Source organism: Rana temporaria, chromosome 4, assembly GCF_905171775.1.
Source record: "Rana temporaria chromosome 4, aRanTem1.1, whole genome shotgun sequence".
NCBI classification, from domain to species: Eukaryota; Metazoa; Chordata; class Amphibia; order Anura; family Ranidae; genus Rana; species Rana temporaria.
Window position 1 is genome coordinate 369,508,356 of NC_053492.1, and position 24,579 is coordinate 369,532,934.

The 24,579-nt window shown below is 48.7% G+C and overlaps 1 protein-coding gene across 2 annotated transcripts in view; it reads right to left on the reverse strand.

Moving 5' to 3' along the window:
- Positions 1 to 7,417, reverse strand: part of IGF2R (insulin like growth factor 2 receptor) — a 274,566-nt gene extending 267,149 nt beyond the window's left edge. For both annotated transcript variants that reach the window (XR_005748735.1, XM_040350930.1), the window contains exon 1: positions 7,241 to 7,417. Coding sequence is in view for 1 of the 2 variants with exons in the window: in XM_040350930.1 (XP_040206864.1) it covers positions 7,241 to 7,335 (95 nt within the window). In the remaining variant the exon portion in view is untranslated. The remainder of the gene's footprint in view (positions 1 to 7,240) is intronic.
- Between the last annotated feature and the right edge of the window lie 17,162 nt (positions 7,418 to 24,579).

Below are 24,579 nucleotides of genomic sequence, written 5' to 3' on the forward strand. Positions count from 1 at the left end.
GAAAGGAAAGGAAAGGAAAGGAAAGGAAAGACTGCCTATGACCCCAAGGACACCATCCCCATCGTCAAACATGGAGGTGGGAACATTATGTTTTGGGGGTGTTTTTCTGCTAAGGGGACAAAACAACTTCACTGCATCAAAGGGACGATGGACAGGGCCTTGGGTGAGACCATCCTTCCCCCAGCCAGGGCATTGAAAATGCGTTGGATAGGTATTCCAGCATGACAATGACCCAAAACACACAGCCAAGGCAACAAAACAGTGGCTCAAGAAGAAGCACATTACGGTCCTTGAGTGGTCTAGCCAGTCTCCAAACATAGAAAATATGTGGAGGGAGCTGAAGGTCCGAGTTACCAAACATCAGCCTCGAAACCTTAACCGCTTGCCGACTGCACCATAGCCAAATGGCGGCTACAGCAACGTCGGATAACAGGTGCGCACCCAGGAATGTCCGTGACCGTCAAGTCTCCCAGATCTGGGTAAAGGACCAATAACAGCGGCCTTTACCATGTGATCATGCCATCCAATGACAGCGTGATTACTTGTAAATAAACCAAAGCATGTCCGGTTTTATTACACACTAAAATTAAATGTAAACGCACATGTTCATGCTACAAATGCAAGCCAAATTACAAAAAAATATATATCTAAAAAAACAAACATGTAATAAAAGCACACTGCAAATGCATTAAAATTTAATGTAAATGCACAGGCGGAGCTGCTCAAATGCGGGGATTGTGGTGTACACGAGCCCTTAGGCCCTATTCACATTTGCGATTAGTACTATAGGGTGAATTCTAGTGACAGTGTACAATTTACCAGTGATTATTGCAACCTATTAATCATATTATTTAGGGCTGTGGAAATTAAAGATTACATTTCTCGATTAATCGTAAAAAAAAATTAATGATCAAAAATGTTTTGATCGCTACTAGTGGTGCAACGGATCATAAATGATCCATGATCCGAATGGGTCACCATATGCGGATCGGCACACCAAAGTGATCCGCCTGATCTCCGCTGCTGCCTAGCTCCCAGAGCGGCGGCCATCTTGGTCCACCCAGAGGCGGCCTAGGTGAGCCTAGAGCGGCGCGTTGACGTCATCAGCCGGCCTCAACTGCTTGTGTTCGGCTGGCTTCTCTGGTAAGACTAAGCAAGCACTAATCTGCATTGACAGTGGGGGGGGGGATGTCTGTGGATATGACAGTGGGGGGGGGGGAGGGGATGTCTGTGGATAGGACAGTGGGGGGGGGATGTCTGTGGATATGACAGAGGGGGGGGGATGTCTGTGGATATGACAGTGGTGGGGGGGAGGGGATGTCTGTGGATATGACAGTGGTGGGGGGGGAGGGGATGTCTGTGGATATGACAGTGGTGGGGGGGGGAGGGGATGTCTGTGGATATGACAGTGGTGGGGGGGGAGGGGATGTCTGTGGATATGACAGTGGTGGGGGGGGGAGGGGATGTCTGTGGATAAGACAGTGGTGGGGGGGGGAGGGGATGTCTGTGGATAAGACAGTGGTGGGGGGGGAGGGGATGTCTGTGGATATGACAGTGGTGGGGGGGGGGGGGAGGGGATGTCTGTGGATATGACAGTGGTGGGGGGGGGGGAGGGGATGTCTGTGGATATGACAGTGGTGGGGGGGGGAGGGGATGTCTGTGGATATGACAGTGGTGGGGGGGGAGGGGGATGTCTGTGGATATGACAGTGGTGGGGGGGGAGGGGATGTCTGTGGATATGACAGTGGTGGGGGGGGAGGGGATGTCTGTGGATATGACAGTGGTGGGGGGGAGGGGATGTCTGTGGATATGACAGTGGTGGGGGGGGGGGGGTATGTCTGTGGAGGGGGGGGGAGGGTATGTCTGTGGATATGACAGTGGAGGGGGGGGGGGAGGGTATGTCTGTGGATATGACCGTGGTGGGGGGAGGGAGGGGATGTCTGTGGATATGACAGTGGTGGGGGGGAGGGAGGGGATGTCTGTGGATATGACAGAGGGGGGGGGGGGATGTCTGAATATGACAGTGGTGGGGGGGAGGGGATGTCTGTGGATATGACAGTGGGGGAGGGGATGTCTGTGGATATGACAGTGGTGGGGGGGGATGTCTGTGGATATGACAGTGGTGGGGGGGAGGGGATGTCTGTGGATATGACAGTGGTGGGGGGGGATGTCTGTGGATATGACAGTGGTGGGGGGGATGTCTGTGGATATGACAGTGGTGGGGGGGGATGTCTGTGGATATGACAGTGGTGGGGGGGGGGGGGAGGGGATGTCTGTGGATATGACAGTGGTGGGGGGGGAGGGGATGTCTGTGGATATGACAGTGGTGGGGGGGGGAGGGGATGTCTGTGGATATGACAGTGGTGGGGGGGAGGGGATGTCTGTGGATATGACAGTGGTGGGGGGGGAGGGTATGTCTGTGGATATGACAGTGGTGGAGGGGGGGGAGGGAGGGGATGTCTGTGGATATGACAGTGGTGGGGGGGGGGAGGGAGGGGATGTCTGTGGATATGACAGTGGTGGGGGGGGGAGGGAGGGGATGTCTGTGGATATGACAGTGGTGGGGGGGGGAGGGAGGGGATGTCTGTGGATATGACAGTGGTGGGGGGGGGGAGGGAGGGGATGTCTGTGGATATGACAGTGGTGGGGAGGGAGGGGATGTCTGTGGATATGACAGTGGTGGGGGGGGGGGGGGATGTCTGTGGATATGACAGTGGTGGGGGGGGGGGGGAGGGGATGTCTGTGGATATGACAGTGGTGGGGGGGATGTCTGTGGATATGACAGTGGTGGGGGGGAGGGGATGTCTGTGGATATGACAGTGGTGGGGGGGGAGGGGATGTCTGTGGATATGACAGTGGTGGGGGGGGAGGGGATGTCTGTGGATATGACAGTGGTGGGGGGGGAGGGGATGTCTGTGGATATGACAGTGGTGGTGGGGGGGGTGTCTGTGGATATGACAGTGGTGGGGGGGGGGTGTCTGTGGATATGACAGTGGTGGGGGGGGGGTGTCTGTGGATATGACAGTGGTGGGGGGGGGTGGGGATGTCTGTGGATATGACAGTGGTGGGGGGGGGTGTCTGTGGATATGACAGTGGTGGGGGGGAGGGGATGTCTGTGGATATGACAGTGGGGGGGGGGGGGGTGTCTGTGGATATGACAGTGGTGGGGGGGGGAGGGGATGTCTGTGGATATGACAGTGGTGGGGGGGGGTGTCTGTGGATATGACAGTGGTGGGGGGGGGAGGGGATGTCTGTGGATATGACAGTGGTGGTGGGGGGGGATGTCTGTGGATATGACAGTGGTGGGGGGGGAGGGGATGTCTGTGGATATGACAGTGGTGGGGGGGGGGGGAGGGGATGTCTGTGGATATGACAGTGGTGGGGGGGGGGGGAGGGGATGTCTGTGGATATGACAGTGGTGGGGGGGGGGGGATGTCTGTGGATATGACAGTGGTGGGGGGGGGATGTCTGTGGATATGACAGTGGAGGGGGGGAGGGTATGTCTGTGGATATGACAGTGGTGGGGGGGGGAGGGAGGGGATGTCTGTGGATATGACAGTGGTGGGGGGGGGGAGGGAGGGGATGTCTGTGGATATGACAGTGGTGGGGGGGGGGGAGGGAGGGGATGTCTGTGGATATGACAGTGGTGGGGGGGGGGAGGGAGGGGATGTCTGTGGATATGACAGTGGTGGGGTGGGGGGGAGGGGATGTCTGTGGATATGACAGTGGTGGGGAGGGAGGGGATGTCTGTGGATATGACAGTGGTGGGGAGGGAGGGGATGTCTGTGGATATGACAGTGGTGGGGGGGGGAGGGGATGTCTGTGGATATGACAGTGGTGGGGAGGGAGGGGATGTCTGTGGATATGACAGTGGTGGGGGGGGGGGGAGGGGATGTCTGTGGATATGACAGTGGTGGGGGGGAGGGGATGTCTGTGGATATGACAGTGGTGGGGGGGAGGGGATGTCTGTGGATATGACAGTGGTGGGGGGGGAGGGGATGTCTGTGGATATGACAGTGGTGGGGGGGGAGGGGATGTCTGTGGATATGACAGTGGTGGGGGGGGAGGGGATGTCTGTGGATATGACAGTGGTGGGGGGGAGGGGATGTCTGTGGATATGACAGTGGTGGGGGGGAGGGGATGTCTGTGGATATGACAGTGGGGACTATATATGGTGGTTATCCGAAAAATGTATGTGTGTTATAATTAATCAAAATTAGTCGATTAAAATCGTTAAATAAAAAAAAAAAAAAAAGATTAATCGAACACGAAAATATTAAACAGTAACAGCCCTAATATTATTAAATTATTTATTACAGGTACTCATAGCAGCGTCTATTTACATATACATTGTACATTGATATCAGTCCCTGCCCCCAGGTAGCTTACAATCTAAGGTCCCCAACTCACACATACTAGGGACAATAAAGAGAAGTTTATTTATATACAAGGTTTTGTATGATCACCTTGTGGGTAAGCAGATTCATGGTTCTAGGCCAGGGGTGGGCATTCTCGGCCCTCCAGCTGTGATGAAACTGCAAATCCCATCATGCCTCTGCCTCTAGGAGTCATGCCTGTTCTAGGCCATGGGTGCTCAACCTGTGCCCTCACCAGCTGTTGCAGAACTACAAGTCCCATGAGGCATTGCAAGGCTGACGATTTTACAAGCATGACTCCCACAGGCAGAGGCATGATGGGACTTGTAGTTTTGCAACAGCTGGAGGGCCGCAGGTTGAACACCCATGTTCTAGGCACTCACTATTTATTGGTGTGTTTACATTCCAGGGCCAATTTTAGACAGGATGCAATTAACCTACCAGCATGTCTTTGGAGTGTGGGAGGAAATTGGAGTACCCGTGGGAAACCCACACAAGCCCAGGGAGAACATGCAAACTCCAGGTAGGGATTCGAACCTACAACCCTAGTGCTGCCAGGCGGAAGTGCTATCCACTTAGTCATATTCCCTATTTCTTGATATATGCCAAATACAGAGAAGGCCCCAGTCACACTTGTGTTCAAGGTTGTATTGCAAATTCTGACGGCAAGACTAAGAGGCTACCAGCGGCCATAAACAACAGGTGTTCAGATGAAATCGAACATCCGCTGAATATCTGCAATTTTACCATGTTTGCATCCAGGGCGGTGGATGTGCGATTCCATGCGACCGGGCCAGGACAGTTAATCGCTATCACCGGTCCAAGGAGTATGACCAGATTGTTTTGGCAGGGGAGTGCCCTCCTTCTGTCAGAACTCAATAGAACAGCAGGGGAGATCGATGTACCAACATCGGATTGTTAGTACATCAGCTCCGACCAGAGATCTCAGCGTGTACTAGGCTTAACGTGGAGTTCCACCCATTTTTTCCCCCCTATTTGCAGTCACTCCCATGGCCATTCTCACTGATATTCTAACTGGCACAAGTTGTTTTTCTTTTTTTCGAAATACCTTTTTACTGTTTTTGTGCAGCACATCCAACTTCGGCCAGCTAGGCGATTACATCACAAGATCCAGACTGGAAATTACTTGAATGGAATTAGGTTACCATAGCAATGGCCCCTAACTTTCTGTTATTAACATCATTGCGCAGTGGCATTACTGCGCAAGATCGGGAGGTGCATGCTGGGTAGCCAGACACACCAAATCCCAGAAATTAAAGGAGTTGTAAAGGAAAACATTTTTTTGGCTAAAATTAATGTCTGCAAGGTAGACAGACAGAATAGTGTAATGATTCTGTTAAAAAACGAGTAAATACCTATTAAATTCCTTCATCTATATCACCTCCGGCGTTCTAGTTTCTGTTCTTATTCACTTCCTGGTTTGCAGCGCTCGTTCATCTAAGAACTACATTTCCCAGTATGCATTGCGGCACGCCCAGTAATTCACACCTCCTTGAAGTCTCTAACATGTAGAGAGCGTCCTGTCCTGCCACACAGATGTAGTTCCCAGGAGGGGGTGAGCTCGTCACTGACCACCGCAGTAAAGCCTCCCTTCACGGTGGTCAGTAAAATCAGACAAGCAGGAAGTGAACAGAACAGAGAAGAAATAGAGCAACTTCTGAGCAAAAACGGACAATGAGGAAGTGAAAAGAGGAATGTCTGCAGGTAAAGGATGCTTATTATGAAAAAACATTTTTTCCTTTACAACCCCTTTAAAGCGGGAGTTCACCCGAAAAAAAAATTTTAACCTTAGATTGATGCTCATTTTATCTAGCGGAATCGGGTAGTTTTTTTAAAATCGAAGCCGTACTTACCGTTTTAGAGATGCATCTTCTCCGCCGCTTCCAGGTATGGTCTTCGGGACTGGGCGTTCCTATTTGATTGACAGGCTTTCGACGGTCGCATCAATCGCGTCACGAGTAGCCGAACGTCGGTGCGGCTCTATACGGCGCCTGCGCACTGACGTTCGGCTACTTTCGGAAAATCGTGACGCGATGGATGCGACCGTCGGAAGCCTATCAATCAAGTAGGAACGCCCAGTCCCGCAGCGGCGGAGAAGATGCATCTCTAAAACGGTAAGTACGGCTTCGATTTTAAAAAAAACTACCCGATTCCCCTAGACAAAATGAGTATCAATCTAAGGTTAAAAATTGTCATTTCCGGGTGAACCTCCACTTTAAGAAAGGCGGGTTTCAGATGCCCACAACAGCCATGGACCCTGCAAGCTTTGCGAAAACTGGTTAGTTTGTAATGATTTATAAAAACAAAAAAAGCATCACATTGCTGACTTTATCCCAATGTTGCAGTGGAAATGGTAAAAATTACAGGGGAGCTTTTAGAAAAGAAAACAGATTGGGGGACATTTTTACTGTCCATACGCTATACAACGTGATTGTGCAATCGCCTTTAGATCTACCAACATATTAGCGTGATGGCCTTATAGAACACAAAGGAAAGTGACTGTTTAGGTTTGCCTAATAGTTTTGATAAATCTAAAGCAGATTGTACAATCAGATTGTGAGGTGTATGGCCATAGCTGGCAGGACGGTCATATATAAAACACGCTACCATAAAATAAAGATCACATCAACCAAACAACATGGCATGGTGGGTTTGTGAGTTGTCCCTCTGAGCAGAGCAGCACACATGACAGTAGGCAGCGATCTAACAACACACAGGCCATGGTGGATGGGACACATGTATTGTGTAGTAGCTGGGAAGCTTCCTCTATGAGGCTTGTGCATTGTCATGGCCAGCACCGATGACAGATCTGCAGGACACAGACAGCAGTGATCTCCTCTTACCCGCACAGCTCTTTGGGTGCTCCCCCTGAGGACTGTCCGCTGGTGGTAATGATGATCAGGAGCACAGCTACCAACACGGCTCCCCGGGGTCTCATGCTGCGGCCGAATCAAGAACACAACCCCACCGCACACATACACAGCCAGCGCAAGACAACGTCATGTGACCATCACATGACAGCCCCGCCTACGGCCCGACACGTGATCTGTGCGTATCTCGTCGTCTCCCTCTAGCGTACAGCGATGGTTACTGCTAGGGTGTTGTGCAAGCTGGGTAGTGACTGTGGGGCTTCTGGGGTGTTAAAGGGAACCTTTACCAATTAAATTAACTTAAAGAGGTTGTAAACCTCCCTGTAACACTTGTAGCTATAGGTAAGCCTAGAATAAGGCTTACTTATAGGTACTGTAAATATTAGACATGTGCGTTCGTTTTCGTCCGACTGCATTTTTGTCCAAATTTCGAGTAATTACATTAGGGTTGTCCCGATACCACTTTTTTAGGACTGAGTACAAGTACCAATACTTTTTTTCAAGTACTCGCCGATACCGAATACCGATACTTTTTTTTAAATGTGTCCCCAAATGCAGCCATGTCCCCCCACAAATGCAGCCATGTCCCCCCACAGATGCAGCCATGTCCCCCACAGATGCAGCCATGTCCCCCCCATATGCAGCCATGTCCCCCCCATATGCAGCCATGTCCCCCCACAGATGCAGCCATGTCCCCCCCATATGCAGCCATGTCCCCCCACAGATGCAGCCATGTCCCCCCACAGATGCAGCCATGTCCCCCCACAGATGCAGCCATGTCCCCCCCATATGCAGCCATGTCCCCCCACAGATGCAGCTATGTCCCCCCACAGATGCAGTCATGTCCCCCCCATATATGCAGCCATGTCCCCCCCATATATGCAGCCATGTCCCCCCCATATCCAGCCATGTCCCCCCATATCCAGCCATGTCCCCCCATATGCAGCCATGTCCCCCCCATATGCAGCCATGTCCCCCCATATATGCAGCCATGTCCCCCCCATATGCAGCCATGTCGCCCCCATATACAGCCATGTCCCCCCCATATGCAGCCATGTCGCCCCCATATGCAGCCATGTCCCCCCCATATGCAGCCATGTCCCCCCATATGCAGCCATGTCCCCCCCCATATCCAGCCATGTCCCCCCATATGCAGCCATGTCCCCCCCATATGCAGCCATGTCCCCCATATATGCAGCCATGTCCCCCCCATATGCAGCCATGTCCCCCCCATATGCAGCCATGTCCCCCCCATATGCAGCCATGTCCCCCCCATATGCAGCCATGTCCCCCCATATGCAGCCATGTCCCCCCCCATATCCAGCCATGTCCCCCCATATGCAGTCATGTCCCCCCCATATGCAGCCATGTCCCCCCCATATATGCTGCCATGTCCCCCCCCCCATATCCAGCCATGTCCCCCCCATATATGCAGGCATGTCCCCCCCCCCATATCCAGCCATGTCCCTCCCATATATGCAGCCATGTCCCCCCCCCATATCCAGCCATGTCCCCCCCATATATGCAGGCATGTCCCCCCCATATCCAGCCATGTCCCCCCATATGCAGGCATGTCCCCCCATATGCAGGCATGTCCCCCCCATATATGCAGCCATGTCCCCCTTACCTGCATGCTGCCGCGCCGCCGCTTGGTTAATACGGGCGGGGAACATTACAGCTTTCATTTGAATAGGTGTAGTGTTTCGCGCCGCGCTGCGTATAGACACTCCCTCTTGCTCGGGATTGGACAGTTCACCCGAGCAAGGGGGAGTGTCTATTTGCGGCGCGGCGGGAAACACTACAGCTATTCAAATGAAAGCTGTAATGTTCCCCGCCCGTGTGGTGTCCCAGTACAGGTATTTGCTGTAGGCCCTGTCAGATTGAGGCCCTCGGCTTGTGGGGTCTCCCCTGCAGGGACTCAGCTAGTTATGATGTGATTTATACTGTTATGGTTGATAATATGTTTATTAGGTGTGTATAGCTTTAAGAGGTTTAGTCAGCCATCTCATGTTCAGTCAGAGTGTATTACCATCTCATGTTCAGTCAGAGTGTATTAGAGTCGGGAGGACTAAGTGCTAGACAAGACCTTATTGTGTTGTGTTATACTACAGGTCAGTCTCTATGATCCACAGCTCTCAACCAATGAGCTTCAGTCTCATCAGGCCCTTATAAGGGATTGTACTTCCTGTTTAAGCCAGTCTAGACTACACACAGTTCCTGGCAGAGCAGAGCAAAACACAGTCAGAGAAGCAGTGCAGGCCAGAAGCCTCCAGTTCAGGAGAAAATACAGCAAAGAGTGGAGTATCCCTAAACATTACAGAACCAGTACTTCAGCTCATTTATCGGATCAATCCGTTATTCCGGCGAAAAGCCTCAAGTCTACAGACACTTCAGTAAGTGTATCTATTTTTCAGCCTAGTTAAGCATAGGCCCTGAATTACTAATCCGGCTTTTGCAGCCGAGTATATATATGATCAGCTAAGCTCAAGCATTATCAGCTGTGTGGTCCTCTAGAGACTGCCTGCAGAACATTTTGACACTCTGTTTAAACGCTGTGAAGATTTTGACACCTGCCTTCATGCCAGTAAAGCCTTCGTTGTTTTAACCCCTGTTGTGGACTGTGTAATTACCATCCTAACTAGCGAGGATACGGAGGCCCCCGGAGCTGTAGTTTCCCGGGGTATTCCAAGACTACAGTGGCGTCACGTGACAGAGAGGGTTAATACCATCTGGCCCTCACTAAGGGTTAATACCACCTGACCCTGGGCTCCTAGCCCCAAGAACCAAGTAGCTAACCATCAAGCGCATGTGTGTGGCCGTGGGGCTCATCCTCCCTGGTCACCACATCGTTTTCTGGCGTCACAAACAGGATACAGGTGTACGCCTTAACCATTCAGCCACTAAAGCAAGTCCTCCCCCCCCCCCAGAATCTGAACTGTGTCATTGAAAGTAATTTACTCAGCGAGGCGCATATACAAGTGGTGGGGGAGGTGAAGGAAAGACTGTTAGCTGCCATTATTAAGTGGAGAAAGTCTGTACCTGAAGGGGTTAAATTGTTTCCAGCATTTCCCGAGAGCGGGAGCGGTCGCAGCTCCGCCCAGTCAAGCCCCGGCGGTGACGCCTCTTCAGTGTGCAAGCCGGAACTAGAGAATCCACTCTGTGTTGCACAGAGGAAACAATTGCTGACCGGACCAAAAAAAAAGGAAGTTGCCGGGCGCAGCCATAGCAACGTGTCCGGCAATAAAAGACAGCGCACTCAAAGACGTCGCACTCAAAGACAGCGCACTCAACGACATCGCACTCAAAGACAGCGCTCTCAAAGACAGCGCTCTCAAAGTTTCTTAAAGTGACAGCGCACTCAAAGTTTCTTAAAGTGACAGCGCACTCAAACAAGGCTACAACATGTCAGCCCCAAGATCACCAGATGCAGGTGATATACCAGATCCTCTTGCGGCTCCTGCACAAGCTACCCCTCCGGGATCACCTCCAGTACGACGTCATGACAGTGGGGCCCCCCCTTCTTCCTGGGAAAGCCTGTGTTGCCTAACTACAGAGGGGATCCCTTTTCCCTCAAGGATTTCCAGGAGAGCTTCCAAAGCATTTTCTCTCTCTACTCTCTCCCCCCTAACCAACAGGTGCTGTTGCTCATGGGACAGTTGCAGGGACCTGCACGTAAGGAAGTCCGTACCTGGCCCACTTCTGAGAAGACTACAGTAGATCAGATCTTCGAGGGATTACATCAGGTATTTGAGTCCCACTCACCCTCAGAGGTCCGCCTCAGGCTGTACGAGAGGTGACAAAAGCCGGGGGAAACACTAAGGGCATATGCAGTAGCCTTGCAGAATGCCCTGGAGGCAGTCCAGAAACTGGACAATATCACCCCTGACCAGGGTAACAAACTATTGATGGATAGATTCATAGAAGGGGTCCAAAATAAATGGGACAAGGCGCAATTAAAGATGTTAGCTGTACAGAACCCCAATATGTCTTTTTCTGCCTTTAAGCGCCTAGCCCTTCAAGTTATAGAGCAGGGGGCAAGCCCCGAGGAGCATCCTGACCCTAAAATGGAACCCATGGGTGCGGCGGCGTGCCCTGCACCACTGTTACCACCAGCCCCCGCACCCGTGGCTGTCCCCCCGGCCTCCACTACAATTACTGAGATTCAAGAGGTTAGACAAGATATTGCCCAGCTTACCCAAGTGGTAAAGGAGTTGGCTAATCGCACCACTCGGGTACTTAGAGAGCCTCCAGAGACTAGGAGACCTACTCCTGCCCCTCCTCCCCATTCTAGCGGGCCTCGCTCGGGACCCTCTAGTAGGCCTTACTGTGATTTCTGTGACAAACCCGGTCATTGGAAGATGCAATGCTGGGCTTTAAACGGGCGTCCCCTGAGGTCAAGGACCGGCCCTCAGGAAAACGAATCACAGGTCCAGCAGAAGAGCCAATATACTCAGGACAGTCCTTATACATTGCATCCTGCCCCTATGTAAATGTTACCATAGATGGTGTCCAACTGCAGGCCCTGATTGATACAGGCTCGCAGGTGTCTACCATCTCTAAGGGCCTATTCTATAGGTACTGGAATGTCGATTCATTGTGTGAACCAGATGATATGGATTTTAGTGTCCTGGCAGGGGACGGGAAACCAATTCCCAGACATGGGTACTGGGAGCCCACTATTCAGCTGAGAGGTCACACACTTAGAGGTCAAGGTATAATTGTCACTAATGTCACGGTACCAGGGGCCACAGAGTTTATATTGGGGATGAATATAATGAGACATTGCTTCAGTGATATTTTGGATGCCTTGCATGCCTCTCTCCCCCACATGTCTTCCTCAGGTCAGAGGACTGCGCAACACCATCTCAAAATTCTGAAAGCAGAACAGAAGTTCGCGAACCGGAGAGGAGAAATCGGTAAAGTTCAGATCCAAGACATGAGGCCCGTGACCCTGCAGCCGAACACAGAGACAATTTTGTGGTGTCGGGCGCGCCCTGGTGTAAGGAATCAGGACTATCAGGCCTTACTGGAGCCCATACAATCTGAAGATTTTCCTTTGGTCCGAGCTGCAAGGAGCCTAGTGACGGTGGTGAATGGACGGGTCTCAGTCCGCCTAGTTAATTTGTCCGGCGTAGCCACCACCCTACCAAAGTACACTCCAGTGGCCCAACTTGTTTTCTTGGACTCCAGTGACATACTCTCTTCACGGAAGGCGGCCCAACAGCTGAGTGCCCAAACCGTGTCAGGGGCTACCGAAAATTCTCCAGAACCTTGGTGGCGCCAACTGCAAATAGGAGGATCTCTCACCCCACCAGAACAAGTCGAAGGGGTCATCGAGGTGGTGAAGGAGTGCCAGAGTGCCTTCAGCAAACACCCAACCGATTTTGGAAAAACCTCCATGATTAAGCATCGAATCCTGACGATAAACCCCCCATCAAGGAAAGGCATCGGCCTGTGGCACCAGGCATGTACCAAACATGTACCAAACCATCAAGAAACTGTTAACCGACATGAAGGAGGCAGATGTAATACAAGAGAGCCAGAGTCCCTGGGCAGCACCCATGGTGTTAGTTAAGAAGAAGGATGGGACCATCCGTTTCTGTGTTGATTACAGGAAATTGAACGACATCACCCATAAAGACATATATCCTCTCCCCTGGATTGAGGAGTCACTCTCCGCGCTGGGTTCTGCGGCCTACTTCTCTACATTGGATCTGACCAGCGGATACTGGCAGGTGCCCATGGCCGTCGAAGACAGGGAGAAAATAGCCTTTGTCATCCCCATGGGTCTTTTCAAATTTAAAAGTATGCCCTTTGGGCTGTGCAATGCCCCAGCTACCTTTCAATGGCTGATGGAGAGATGTCTGGGACACCTTAACTTCCAGAGTGTCCTACTCTACCTGGATGACGTGATTGTGTATTCCAAATCCTATCAGGAACATTTGACTCACCTGTCCGACGTCTTCCAAGTACTGATCCAGCATGGTCTGAAAGTCAAACCCTCCAAGTGCCACCTACTCAAGCCACAAGTACATTACCTGGGCCACGTCGTCAGTGCCGAAGGGGTCCAACCTGATCCAGCTAAAGTCGAAGTTGTCAAGAATTGGCCTATCCCACGCACCGTTAAGGATATTCGGAGCTTCTTAGGATTTTCAGGATATTACCGCCGCTTTATTCCTCATTTTGCACAAATTGCCGAGCCATTGACCTCTCTCCTGCGAGGCACGGCGAAGGGGAACTATAATGGCAAGCTGCCTGTGGAATGGGCCAAAGAGCAAGAGGTGGCCTTCCAGGCTCTAAAACATCTATTGACAGAGCCTCCCATCCTGGCCTATCCGGATTATACTCAGCCTTTCCGACTGTATTCAGATGCCAGCTTTGAAGGACTCGGGGCAGTGTTGTCCCAGATGCAGGGAAAACAAGAGAGGGTGATAGCTTACGCCAGCCGGAATCTGCGAGGGGCTGAGAAGAATGATTCTAACTACAGTTCCTTCAAGTTAGAGCTCCTGGCCCTCGTGTGGGCAGTCACCGAAAAATTTAAGGACTATTTGTCAGCCACCTCATTCACGGTCTACACCGATAACAACCCCCTGGCTCACCTTAACACCGCTAAACTAGGTGCTCTTGAGCAAAGATGGGCCTCCAGACTGGCCAACTATGACTTCTCTATCAAGTACCGAAGTGGCAAGTCTAATATTAATGCGGATGTGCTATCACGCGTGGCTCCTGGCGAAGATCCCCCAGTAGAGGACAAGTGGGAAGATGTGGAGATGCCTCCCTTCTATCAAAGATTTGTGAATCAGGATGTGGTCGTCACCCGCGAGGGGAGTGAATCTGGGTCTAAAGCAATCCAGGAAGACCTGTATACCTGGAGGACCCTACAGGAAGAAAGTCAGACTATGGGAGATCTGCAGGAGTATTTATTGACCAGGAGGGTACCTCCCCGGTTACGACGGGGCCAGAATGACTATGAATTGAAGCGATTGTGGCGTCAGAGGAAAATACTATTTGTGCACAAAGGAATGGTGTACAGGAACTTCTTGTACCCAGTGTCGGGTGAAAGGCTACACCAAATTCTGATCCCTCGGAGAGATGCCGCCATGGTATTGAATGCCTACCACGACCAGTCAGGACACTTTGGGGTCCATAAAACAGAAGCCACCATCCGACGCCGGTTCTACTGGATTGGAATGAGGAGCGACGTTGAAAAGTGGTGCAGTGAGTGTGCAGTCTGCAATATCACCAAGAATGGTCGCAAGAATGCGCGAGCATCTCTCCATTCCATTCAGAGCGAGAGGCCCAACCAATTGGTCGCCTTGGATCATGTCAAGCTGTCACCTACCCGGTCCGGGTATTCATATGCTCTCACCATGGTGGATTACTATTCCAAGTGGGTAGTGGTTGTGCCAGTCAAAGACTTAACAGCCAAGACAACAGCCCAGATGTTCTACACCCATTGGGTACAGATACTTGGATGTCCTGAAACTGCCTTGTCCGACCGAGGTCCGGCCTTTGAGGCCCAACTGTTTCAAGAATTGTGCCAGTTCCATGCTTGTAAGAAACTCAGGACCACTGCCTATCATCCGCAAGGGAATGGACTCTGTGAGAGGATCAACCAGGTGTTTATCCACATGCTGAGAGCGGCTTCTGTATCCCGACCTGAAGAGTGGCCTCAACTAATGCCTGAATTGTTGGAAATCTACAACAATACTATCCACTGTTCCACTGGTTATACTCCATTTTACCTCATGATGGGCCGACACGGTCAACTGCCTAAAGACAGGGTCTTTGGACTTCAAGCACCTTTCAACCACTCCCCCCAAGCCTCTTCGGAGTGGGTCTCGGAACATCAGAAAAGGATTCAGGAAGCGAGAGAGATAGTCAACAAAAAGATAGGCGAGGCACACTATAGGCAACAACAGGACTACAACCGCCATGCCTCTGCCCAGCCGTTGCAAGTTGGTGATAAAGTCTGGCTGAAGAAGCATCCTAGAACCCATAAGTTGGACTCTCTTTGGGAAACTGAACCATACACAGTGATTTCCATCCCTTATCCGGACTCTGATGTCTACTCAGTTCAAAAAGCCGGATATGAACCACAAGTTGTCCACCGAAACCGGATCAAGCTGTGCCACAAAGGGAACCTGCCTGTGTTGGTGCCTCCTTCTGCACCACCAAGTCTTCCACCGCCAGTTCAGCCAGCACAAGTGCAGCTCACCAAGCCAGTTGAGCCTGAGAGGCCACTCCTGATGTTCGAAGATGATCCTCTCTTCCCTTCTGATCAAAACGTCTTCTTTGGTTATGTGCCAATCAGTTCCAATACCTCTGGAGGGAGTCTGTTCCACATTTTCACAGCTCTTACTGTGAAAAAACCTTTCCGTGTTTGGAGGTGAAATCTCTTTTCCTCTAGACGTAAAGAGTGCCCCCTTGTCCTCAGTGTTGACCGTAAAGTGAATAACTCAACACCAAGTTCAAGCACTGTATGGACCTCTTATATATTTGTACATGTTGATCATATCCCCCCTTATTCTCCTCTTCTCAAGAGTGAATAAATTTAGTTCTTCTAATCTTTCCTCATAGCTGAGCTCCTCCATGCCTCTTATCAGTTTGGTTGCCCTTCTCTGCACTTTCTCCAGTTCTCCGATGTCCTTTTTGAGAACTGGTGCCCAAAACTGAACTGCATATTCCAGATGAGGTCTTACTAATGATTTGTACAGGGGCAAAATTATATCTCTGTCTCTGGAGTCCATACCTCTCTTAATACAAGAAAGGACTTTGCTCGCTTTGGAAACCGCAGCTTGGCATTGCATGCCATTATTGAGCTTATGATCAACTAAAACCCCCAGATCCTTCTCCACTACAGATCCCCCAGTTGTACTCCCCCTAGTATGTATGATGCATGCATATTCTTAGTCCCTAAGTGCATAACTCTACATTTATCAACATTAAACCTCATCTGCCACTTAGTCGCCCAATTAGACAGAGCATTGAGGTCGGCTTGTAAATTGGAGACATCCTGCAAGGACGTTATTCCACTGCATAGCTTGGTGTCATCTGCAAAGACAGAAATGTTACTTTTGATCTCAGACCCAATATCATTTATAAATATATTGAAAAGTAAGGGTCCCAGCACTGAACCTTGGGGTACACCACTGATAACCTTGGACCATTCAGAGTAAGAATCATTAACCACGACTCTCTGAATTCTGTCTTTCAGACAGTTTTCTATCCATTTACAAACTGATATATCCAATCCTGTAGACCTTACCTTACACATGGTGAGAAAGAAAAAAGTGCAGCGCTAAATATTGAGTGAAGGGATTCAAACAATAGTAAGTAGTACAATTCAATGAAACAATTCCAATAGAATTGGACCCAGGAGACACTCGCCAGATGATGTGGTGAGTGAAAAAAAGGGGAAAAAAATATCTGAAACAATGTAATAGTGTGGAAAGCCACTAGGAGGTGGTGTTCCTGTTGGAAATGTGTGCAACACACTATAATGGGTGATGTGACACCTATAAGTGATAACAAATGGGGTGAACCAACCACAAAGTCCAAGCAAAAAAAATATATATATGGCAATCCGATGTCGGACTGATATGTACAGTCTTTGAGAGATGGAATTGGTTGGAAATTCTTATGAAGGAAAAACAAAACGGCCACTCAAAAAGAACTGATGTAAGATTGTCCTCTCTGGTATGCCGATCAGACGATCAGTGTAGGTGGTGAAAACCATACATCAACTTACTATGCAAATGCAGGGGGATGGATGACTAAACTTATACACTAGGGGAAATGTGAAAACGTACCCTAGTCAAAAAAGGGGATAGGAATACAGTGCAAAACTATGATTTATTAATAAAGGCATTGATATCCCACTCTATATTGAGTCCATGGGGGAAAAAACAACGTAACTGATATATCCAGAACATCTCGAGCTGGGACACGCCCCTGATCTTGGATTCGCCCCTCCAATGGGGGGTAAATTTTCCAATGATCTGGAAGCTTGTCCCCTCTGTTTTTTTGTGGTGATGTTCCAGGTAATGTTTGGGCACACTGTGATTAGTTTTGCCTAATCTAATCCGTGTTATATGTTCGTTTACTCTAATAGCAAACGTACGTATAGTCCTGCCCACGTATTGTTTCTCACATGGACAAGTAAGAAGGTAAACGACATAACGTGTGTCACAGGTTACAAAATCCCTCATGTGATAGATGGTGGATGTCACCGTAGATGTAAAACTGTCTATCCTTCTGCTGGTAAACGCATTCAAAAGGCAGACATTGCATCTCCTACATGCATGAAAACCTTTCATTTCTGGAAAGAAAGATGGTTTAGTGGGAGGGTCTGATACATTAGGGAGGGATTAAAGGTTGACATATTGGAACGTTTCCCATCAATACCATCTTTGCCTAGGAGTTCGTGCATGCCTGATCGACATACCGTCGCTGACGTGTATGTCCACATATTCTGGTAAGAGTATCCATTTATTTATCTTTTTGGATATCACTGTGAATCGTTGATGAGGTTTTCACCACCTACACTGATCGTCTGATTGGCATACCAGAGAGGACAATCTTACATCAGTTATTTTTGAGTGGCCGTTTTGTTTTTCCTTCATAAGAATTTCCGACCAATTCCATCTCTCAAAGACTGTACATATCAGTCCGACATCGGATTGCCATATATATATATTTTTTGCTTGGACTTTGTGGTTGGTTCACCCCATTTGTTATCACTTATAGGTGTCACATCACCCATTATAGTGTGTTGCACACATTTCCAACAGGAACACCACCTCCTAGTGGCTTTCCACACTATTACATTGTTTCAGATATTTTTTTTCCCCTTTTTTTCACTCACCACATCATCTGGCGAGTGTCTCCTGGGTCCAATTCTATTGGAATTGTTTCATTGAATTGTACTACTTACCGTATTGTTTGAATCCCTTCACTCAATATTTAGCGCTGCACTTTTTTCTTTCTCACCTTTTGTACACAACATTGTTTTTTGTTGGTGCTGGCCGCTACAGGTTTCACATTATTTATGTTTAGCGCAATTTTTCCACCAATTTTCATTTTACCTTACACATGTGTGTGCGGAACTGTATCGAACGCTTTTGCAAAATCCAAATATATCACGTCCACAGCCACGCCTCTGTCCAGGGTTTTACTTACCTCTTCATAAAAAGGAAATCAGGTTTGTCTGACAAATTCTGTCTTTCATGAATCCATGTTGTCTGCTGCTTAAATAGTTTTTTTCCAGCAAGAACTCATCCATGTGGTCTTTTATTAAACGTTCCAGTATCTTCCCAACTATAGAAGTTAAACTAACAGGTCTATAGTTACTTGGTAAAGACTTTGTTCCCTTTTTAAATATGGGCACCACATTGGTCCTGCGCCAATCCAGTGGTACTATTCCTGTCTTTAATGAGTCCCTAAATATTAGATACAGTGGCTTTGAAATGACAGAGCTCAACTCACCTAGAATCCGTGGATGGCCTGCCATCAGGTCCAGGTGCTTTATCCACCTTTATTCTGTCTAAATATTTCTGGACCATATCACTTTTGAGCCATTGTGGATTTGAGGCTGTGTCACTCCCACCCCCATTATGGACATGAGCTCCCCCATGCTCCATTGTATACACAGAGCTGAAGAAAACATTTAATAAATTTGCCTTCTCTTTGTCCCCAGTCACCCACTCTAGATTATTTTGTAAGGGGCCTACATGCTCAGACTTCACCTTTTTACTATTAATATATTTAAAGAATTTTTTGTGGTTTGTCCTACTATCTTTTGCAATCTGTCGTTCGTTTTGAATTTTTGCATCCTTGATTTCCTTTTTGCATATCCTGTTATATTCTTTGTAACATTTAAACAACACTAGTGTTTCTTCATTTTTATATTTTTTAAAAGCTACTTTCTTATTGTTTATAGCTTTTTTAACTTTGACCGTGAGCCACATAGGTTTTATTTTTAGCCTTTTAAACTTATTGCCCACTTTGCAGTGAGGTTCCACACAGTCTTTTTGAATAATTCCCATTTCTGTTCTGTGTTCATCTGTGCCAATAGTCCCTCCCAGTCCAAGTCCTGGAGAGCAGCCCTCATCCTTGGAAAATTTGCTCTCTTAAAATTGAGTGTTTTAATATTTCCTGTATGTATTTCTTGCTTATAGTTAACATTAAATGAAATCATGTTATGATCACTGCTACCCAGGTGTTCCTTTATCTGAACATTAGTAATAAGCTCTGCATGGTTTGAGATGATCAGGTCCAACAGGGCATCATTCCTAGTTGGGGCCTCAATAAACTGCACCATAAAATTGTCCTGCAATAGGTTTTTACATTTTTGTCCTTTAACTGTCCCAGAAGTGCCATTAATCCAGTCAATTTCTGGGTAGTTAAAATCCCCCATTATTATCACCGTCCCAGACCTTGCAGCCCTTTCTATCTGTGCAAGGAGCTGAGTCTCCACCTCCTCATTAACATTGGGTGGTTTATAACAAACTCCAATGATTAATTTTGAACTACGCACATCTGTATGCAGTTCCACCCATAATGCTTCAGCCTCATCACACTCTCCATCAACCAGGTTCTCTTTCACGCTTGCTTTGAGGTCACTTCTCACATAGAGACAGATCCCTCCACCTTACCTTTTTACCCTGTCTTTCTGAAAGAGAGCATAGCCAGGAATATTAATAGCCCAGTCATGTGAGGATTGAAGCCAAGTTTCAGCAATACCGATTACATCATAGCTCTCCTCATGCACCAGAGCTTCCAGCTCACCTGTTTTGCTTGGCAGACTTCTGGCATTGGTGAACAAATACTTAAATGTATTGTTACATTTTTCTCTGGTGTTTTTCATATAATTTATAGTAGTACAAATGGCACTATTATTTCCAATGGCTGTTTGCAACATGGGAACTTTCTTGTCACCTGCCATAACCCTCCCCCCATCTATCCACATTCCACTCTCCATTAATGTCTGACCACTAACTGACCTGTCTAACCACAGGTCTAACCTGTCTAACCACTTACCCTGCACAAAATAATGATCTCACTTTACCTAATAAACCTGCAAGGGACATTTATGTGTATAATGCCTCAGGACTTATCATATGATCCTGTTCGTATATGTTTATTTTTCCCAAAGAACCTGGAACGGACATTGGTGTACAAATGCCTCAGGACTTCTAGTGGCCCCAAGGTCACCTCGTTCCTCAATCCGTCAGTGCCTTAATCGTCGAGGACGACTTCTGTTTAGTGGTGGGGTTTGTGGTGTCCCAGTACAGGTATTTGCTGTAGGCCCTGTCATATTGAGGCCCTCGGCTTGTGGGGTCTCCCCTGCAGGGACTCAGCTAGTTATGATGTGATTTATACTGTTATGGTTGATAATACGTTTATTAGGTGTGTATAGCTTTAAGAGGTTTAGTCAGCCATCTCATGTTCAGTCAGAGTGTATTACCATCTCATGTTCAGTCAGAGTGTATTAGAGTCGGGAGGACTAAGTGCTAGACAAGACCTTATTGTGTTGTGTTATACTACAGGTCAGTCTCTATGATCCACAGCTCTCAACCAATGAGCTTCAGTCTCATCAGGCCCTTATAAGGGATTGTACTTCCTGTTTAAGCCAGTCTAGACTACACACAGTTCCTGGCAGAGCAGAGCAAAACACAGTCAGAGAAGCAGTGCAGGCCAGAAGCCTCCAGTTCAGGAGAAAATACAGCAAAGAGTGGAGTATCCCTAAACATTACAGAACCAGTACTTCAGCTCATTTATTGGATCAATCCGTTATTCCGGCGAAAAGCCTCAAGTCTACAGACACTTCAGTAAGTGTATCTATTTTTCAGCCTAGTTAAGCATAGGCCCTGAATTACTAATCCGGCTTTTGCAGCCGAGTATATATATGATCAGCTAAGCTCAAGCATTATCAGCTGTGTGGTCCTCTAGAGACTGCCTGCAGAACATTTTGACACTCTGTTTAAACGCTGTGAAGATTTTGACACCTGCCTTCATGCCAGTAAAGCCTTCGTTGTTTTAACCCCTGTTGTGGACTGTGTTATTACCATCCTAACTAGCGGGGATACGGAGGCCCCCGGAGCTGTAGTTTCCCGGGGTATTCCAAGACTACAGTGGCGTCACGTGACAGAGAGGGTTAATACCATCTGGCCCTCACTAAGGGTTAATACCACCTGACCCTGGGCTCCTAGCCCCAAGAACCAAGTAGCTAACCATCAAGTGCATGTGTGTGGCCGTGGGGCTCACCCTCCCCGGTCACCACACCCGTATTAACTAAGCGGCGGCGGCAGCGGTAATGCGTCGGGATGCGGCGTAACGGCGGGATGCGGCGTAGCGGCGGCGATGGCGGAGGGTGGAAGTATCGGATCTGGCATCGGGGGCATTTGCGGGAGTACAAGTACTCCCGCAAATACTCGGAATCGGTCCCGATACCGATACTAGTATCGGTATCGGGACAACCCCAATTATAATTTTAACAAACGAAAACGAACGCACAGAATCCGAAAGATCCGACATAAAAAAAATGCTTTATTTTCGTTTTCGTTGCTACAATAGTTTGATATATGTAGCGCCCCCCCCCCTTTTTCTAGTAAGTGGGGCGTTACGCTAAAGTTAGTGGAGTGGGAGATTTAAAGCGGGAGTTCACCTATTTCTAAAAAAAAAATTTTTCTTCCCCTAGATTCCTGCTCGTTCGGTCTAGGGGAATCGGCTATTTGTATTAAAATATGAGCCGTACTTACCCGTTTTCGAGCTGCATCTTCTTCCGTCGCTTCCGGGTATGGGTCTTCGGGAGCGGGCGTTCCTTCTTGATTGACATTCTTCCGAGAGGCTTCCGACGGTCGCATCCATCGCGTCACTCGTAGCCGAAAGAAGCCGAACGTCGGTGCGGCTCTATACTGCGCCTGCGCACCGACGTTCGGCTTCTTTCGGAAAATCGTGACGCGATGGATGCGACCGTCGGAAGCCTCTCGGAAGACTGTCAATCAAGAAGGAACGCCCATTCCCGAAGCCCATACCCGGAAGCGACGGAAGAAGATGCAGCTCGAAAACGGGTAAGTACTGCACATATTTTAATACAAATAGCCGATTCCCCTAGTAAAAACGAGCAGGAATCTAAGGGGGAAAAGTGCCCTCTAAGGGTGAACCCCCGCTTTAAGTTGCTCCCACTCACAAATTGTTAGTTGGTGCTGTTGCCAGTTTGGGACTGCCTCATGGGTCAGTCTGCGTGCCAGGGGTGTGTTATCACCCCTGGACGACAGTTGGCACTAGAGGGGTTCTGACGGAGCTATGTTTCCCCAGCAGCCAATCAGAGGAGTTTTCACTCTTTTGGGCATGCTGGCGGGGGGGAATATCTGGGGCGGCCGCCATGAGTAACTGTGCTATGCGGGGCCCGAGTCCAGGTGCGGCATCCACCTTCAGGGTGCGCGCATCCATGGGCCCCACCATCGAGGCTCGCCCGACCGAAGCTACATACCGGGCGGAGTTTCACCTTGATGCTGAGAGGGACCCCAGCGGCTTGCTGGGTTCCAGATCCTAAGCTGGGAGCTGTACGATGGAGAGTCTGCTCGGGAGAACCTAGATACAGAGGTTATCTGCGAGGTTGGGACGTACCATCGGGGATCCGGTCACCACGCCATACGACAGGTGACCCTAAATTGCGCTTACTGGGAGGATTTGTCAGTCCTAATCTTTAACCATTTTCAAATACCTACCAGGCCTGTCCAGAGGCCCTGATTCCTCCCAGTGTCTCTATTTGCAAGTGACCCACCGGCTGCCAGGCTAAACTTAACTACCTGTCCGGGGACACTTTACCCACTCTGGCGGGAGTGGCGACGTTTGAGCTATTTGTACTGAGAGCAGGCTTGCTCTCCATGCTTTTTGATATCCAAGGCCTGATACCGCAGTTTCCTCTTGCTCATCAACCCTTTCTCTATCGTGTGCTATGTTGATGTTGGCTATGTTGGCCTTGGAATAAAGCATTGGAAAATCCACGCTGTTGTCTGGACATTGCTCCTTATCCACACTCACAAATGATACCCCTAGACAAGAGAACTTGGTAACTTAATACGCCGATCCCAAACTATCCAGCGGCTCCTTCGGGGGTGAGCGCTACATATAGATAGGAGATTCAACATGATGCTGACAATAGCAATCTGTGTCTATCGAACCTGCGGTCGAATGTACCTAACCTTAACTCTATTAGTCCAAGATTATTCTACATAGAGAGGAAAGATTCGACATAAAGAGAAAAGATTCGACATTATAGAGACAGTGTTGGGGTAGACCATTCAACATGAATAACGAAGATTCGACGAAGCAGCGAAAATCATACAAACGTTGAATCTGTCATTGAAGGCTTATGGTGTCTGTCGAAAGTTCTAAGAAGATTCGACAAGCGGCTATACTGTACGACGCTGTGATCGTATATTTTCGGTCAATTGCTCGGCCCATAGGCTATAGAAGAATTTGAAAGTTGGTTGACTTGTAATAATAATTTATAAATATAATTATTACTAGTGTCATACAACATTAGAATTCTTCTATAGCTTGTAGGCGGAACATTCGACCGGAAATGTACAATTGCGGCGTTGTACAGTTTAGTTGCTCTGTCGAATCTTCTTAAAGCGGAGGTTCACCCGGATTTGAAGTCAAGGTTAATCACACGGGCTTATAGCTAGATTCAGATAGCTTTACGCCGGCATATCAGTAGATACGCCAACGTAACTCTGAATCTACGCCGTCCTAAATTTAAGCGTATTCTGGAAACCAGATACGCTTAAATTAGGCTAAGATACGAGCGGCGTAAGTCTCCTACGCCATCGTATCTTAGGGTGCAATTTTTCCGCTGGCCGATAGGTGGCGCTTCCATTGAGTTCGGCGTAGAATATGTAAATGACTAGATACGCTGATTCACGAACGTACGGGCGCCCCGGCGCATTTTTTTTACGTCGTTTACGTATGTCTTTTTCCAGCGTAAAGTTAGTCGAACAAATAGCTGGCCTAGTCAATGTTAAGTATGGCCGTTGTTCCCGCGTCAAAATTTGAAATGTTTACGTCGTTTGCATAAGTCGTCCGTGAATGGGGCTGGACGTAATTTACGTTCACGTCAAAACTAATACGTCCTTGCGGTGTATTTGGAGCAATGCACACTGGGATATGTACACGGACGGCGCATGCGCCATTCGTAAAAAATGTCAATCACGTCGGGTCACCAATCATTTACATAAAACATGCCCCCTCATCCTCATTTGAATTAGGCACGCTTACGCCGGCCCCATTTACGCTACGCC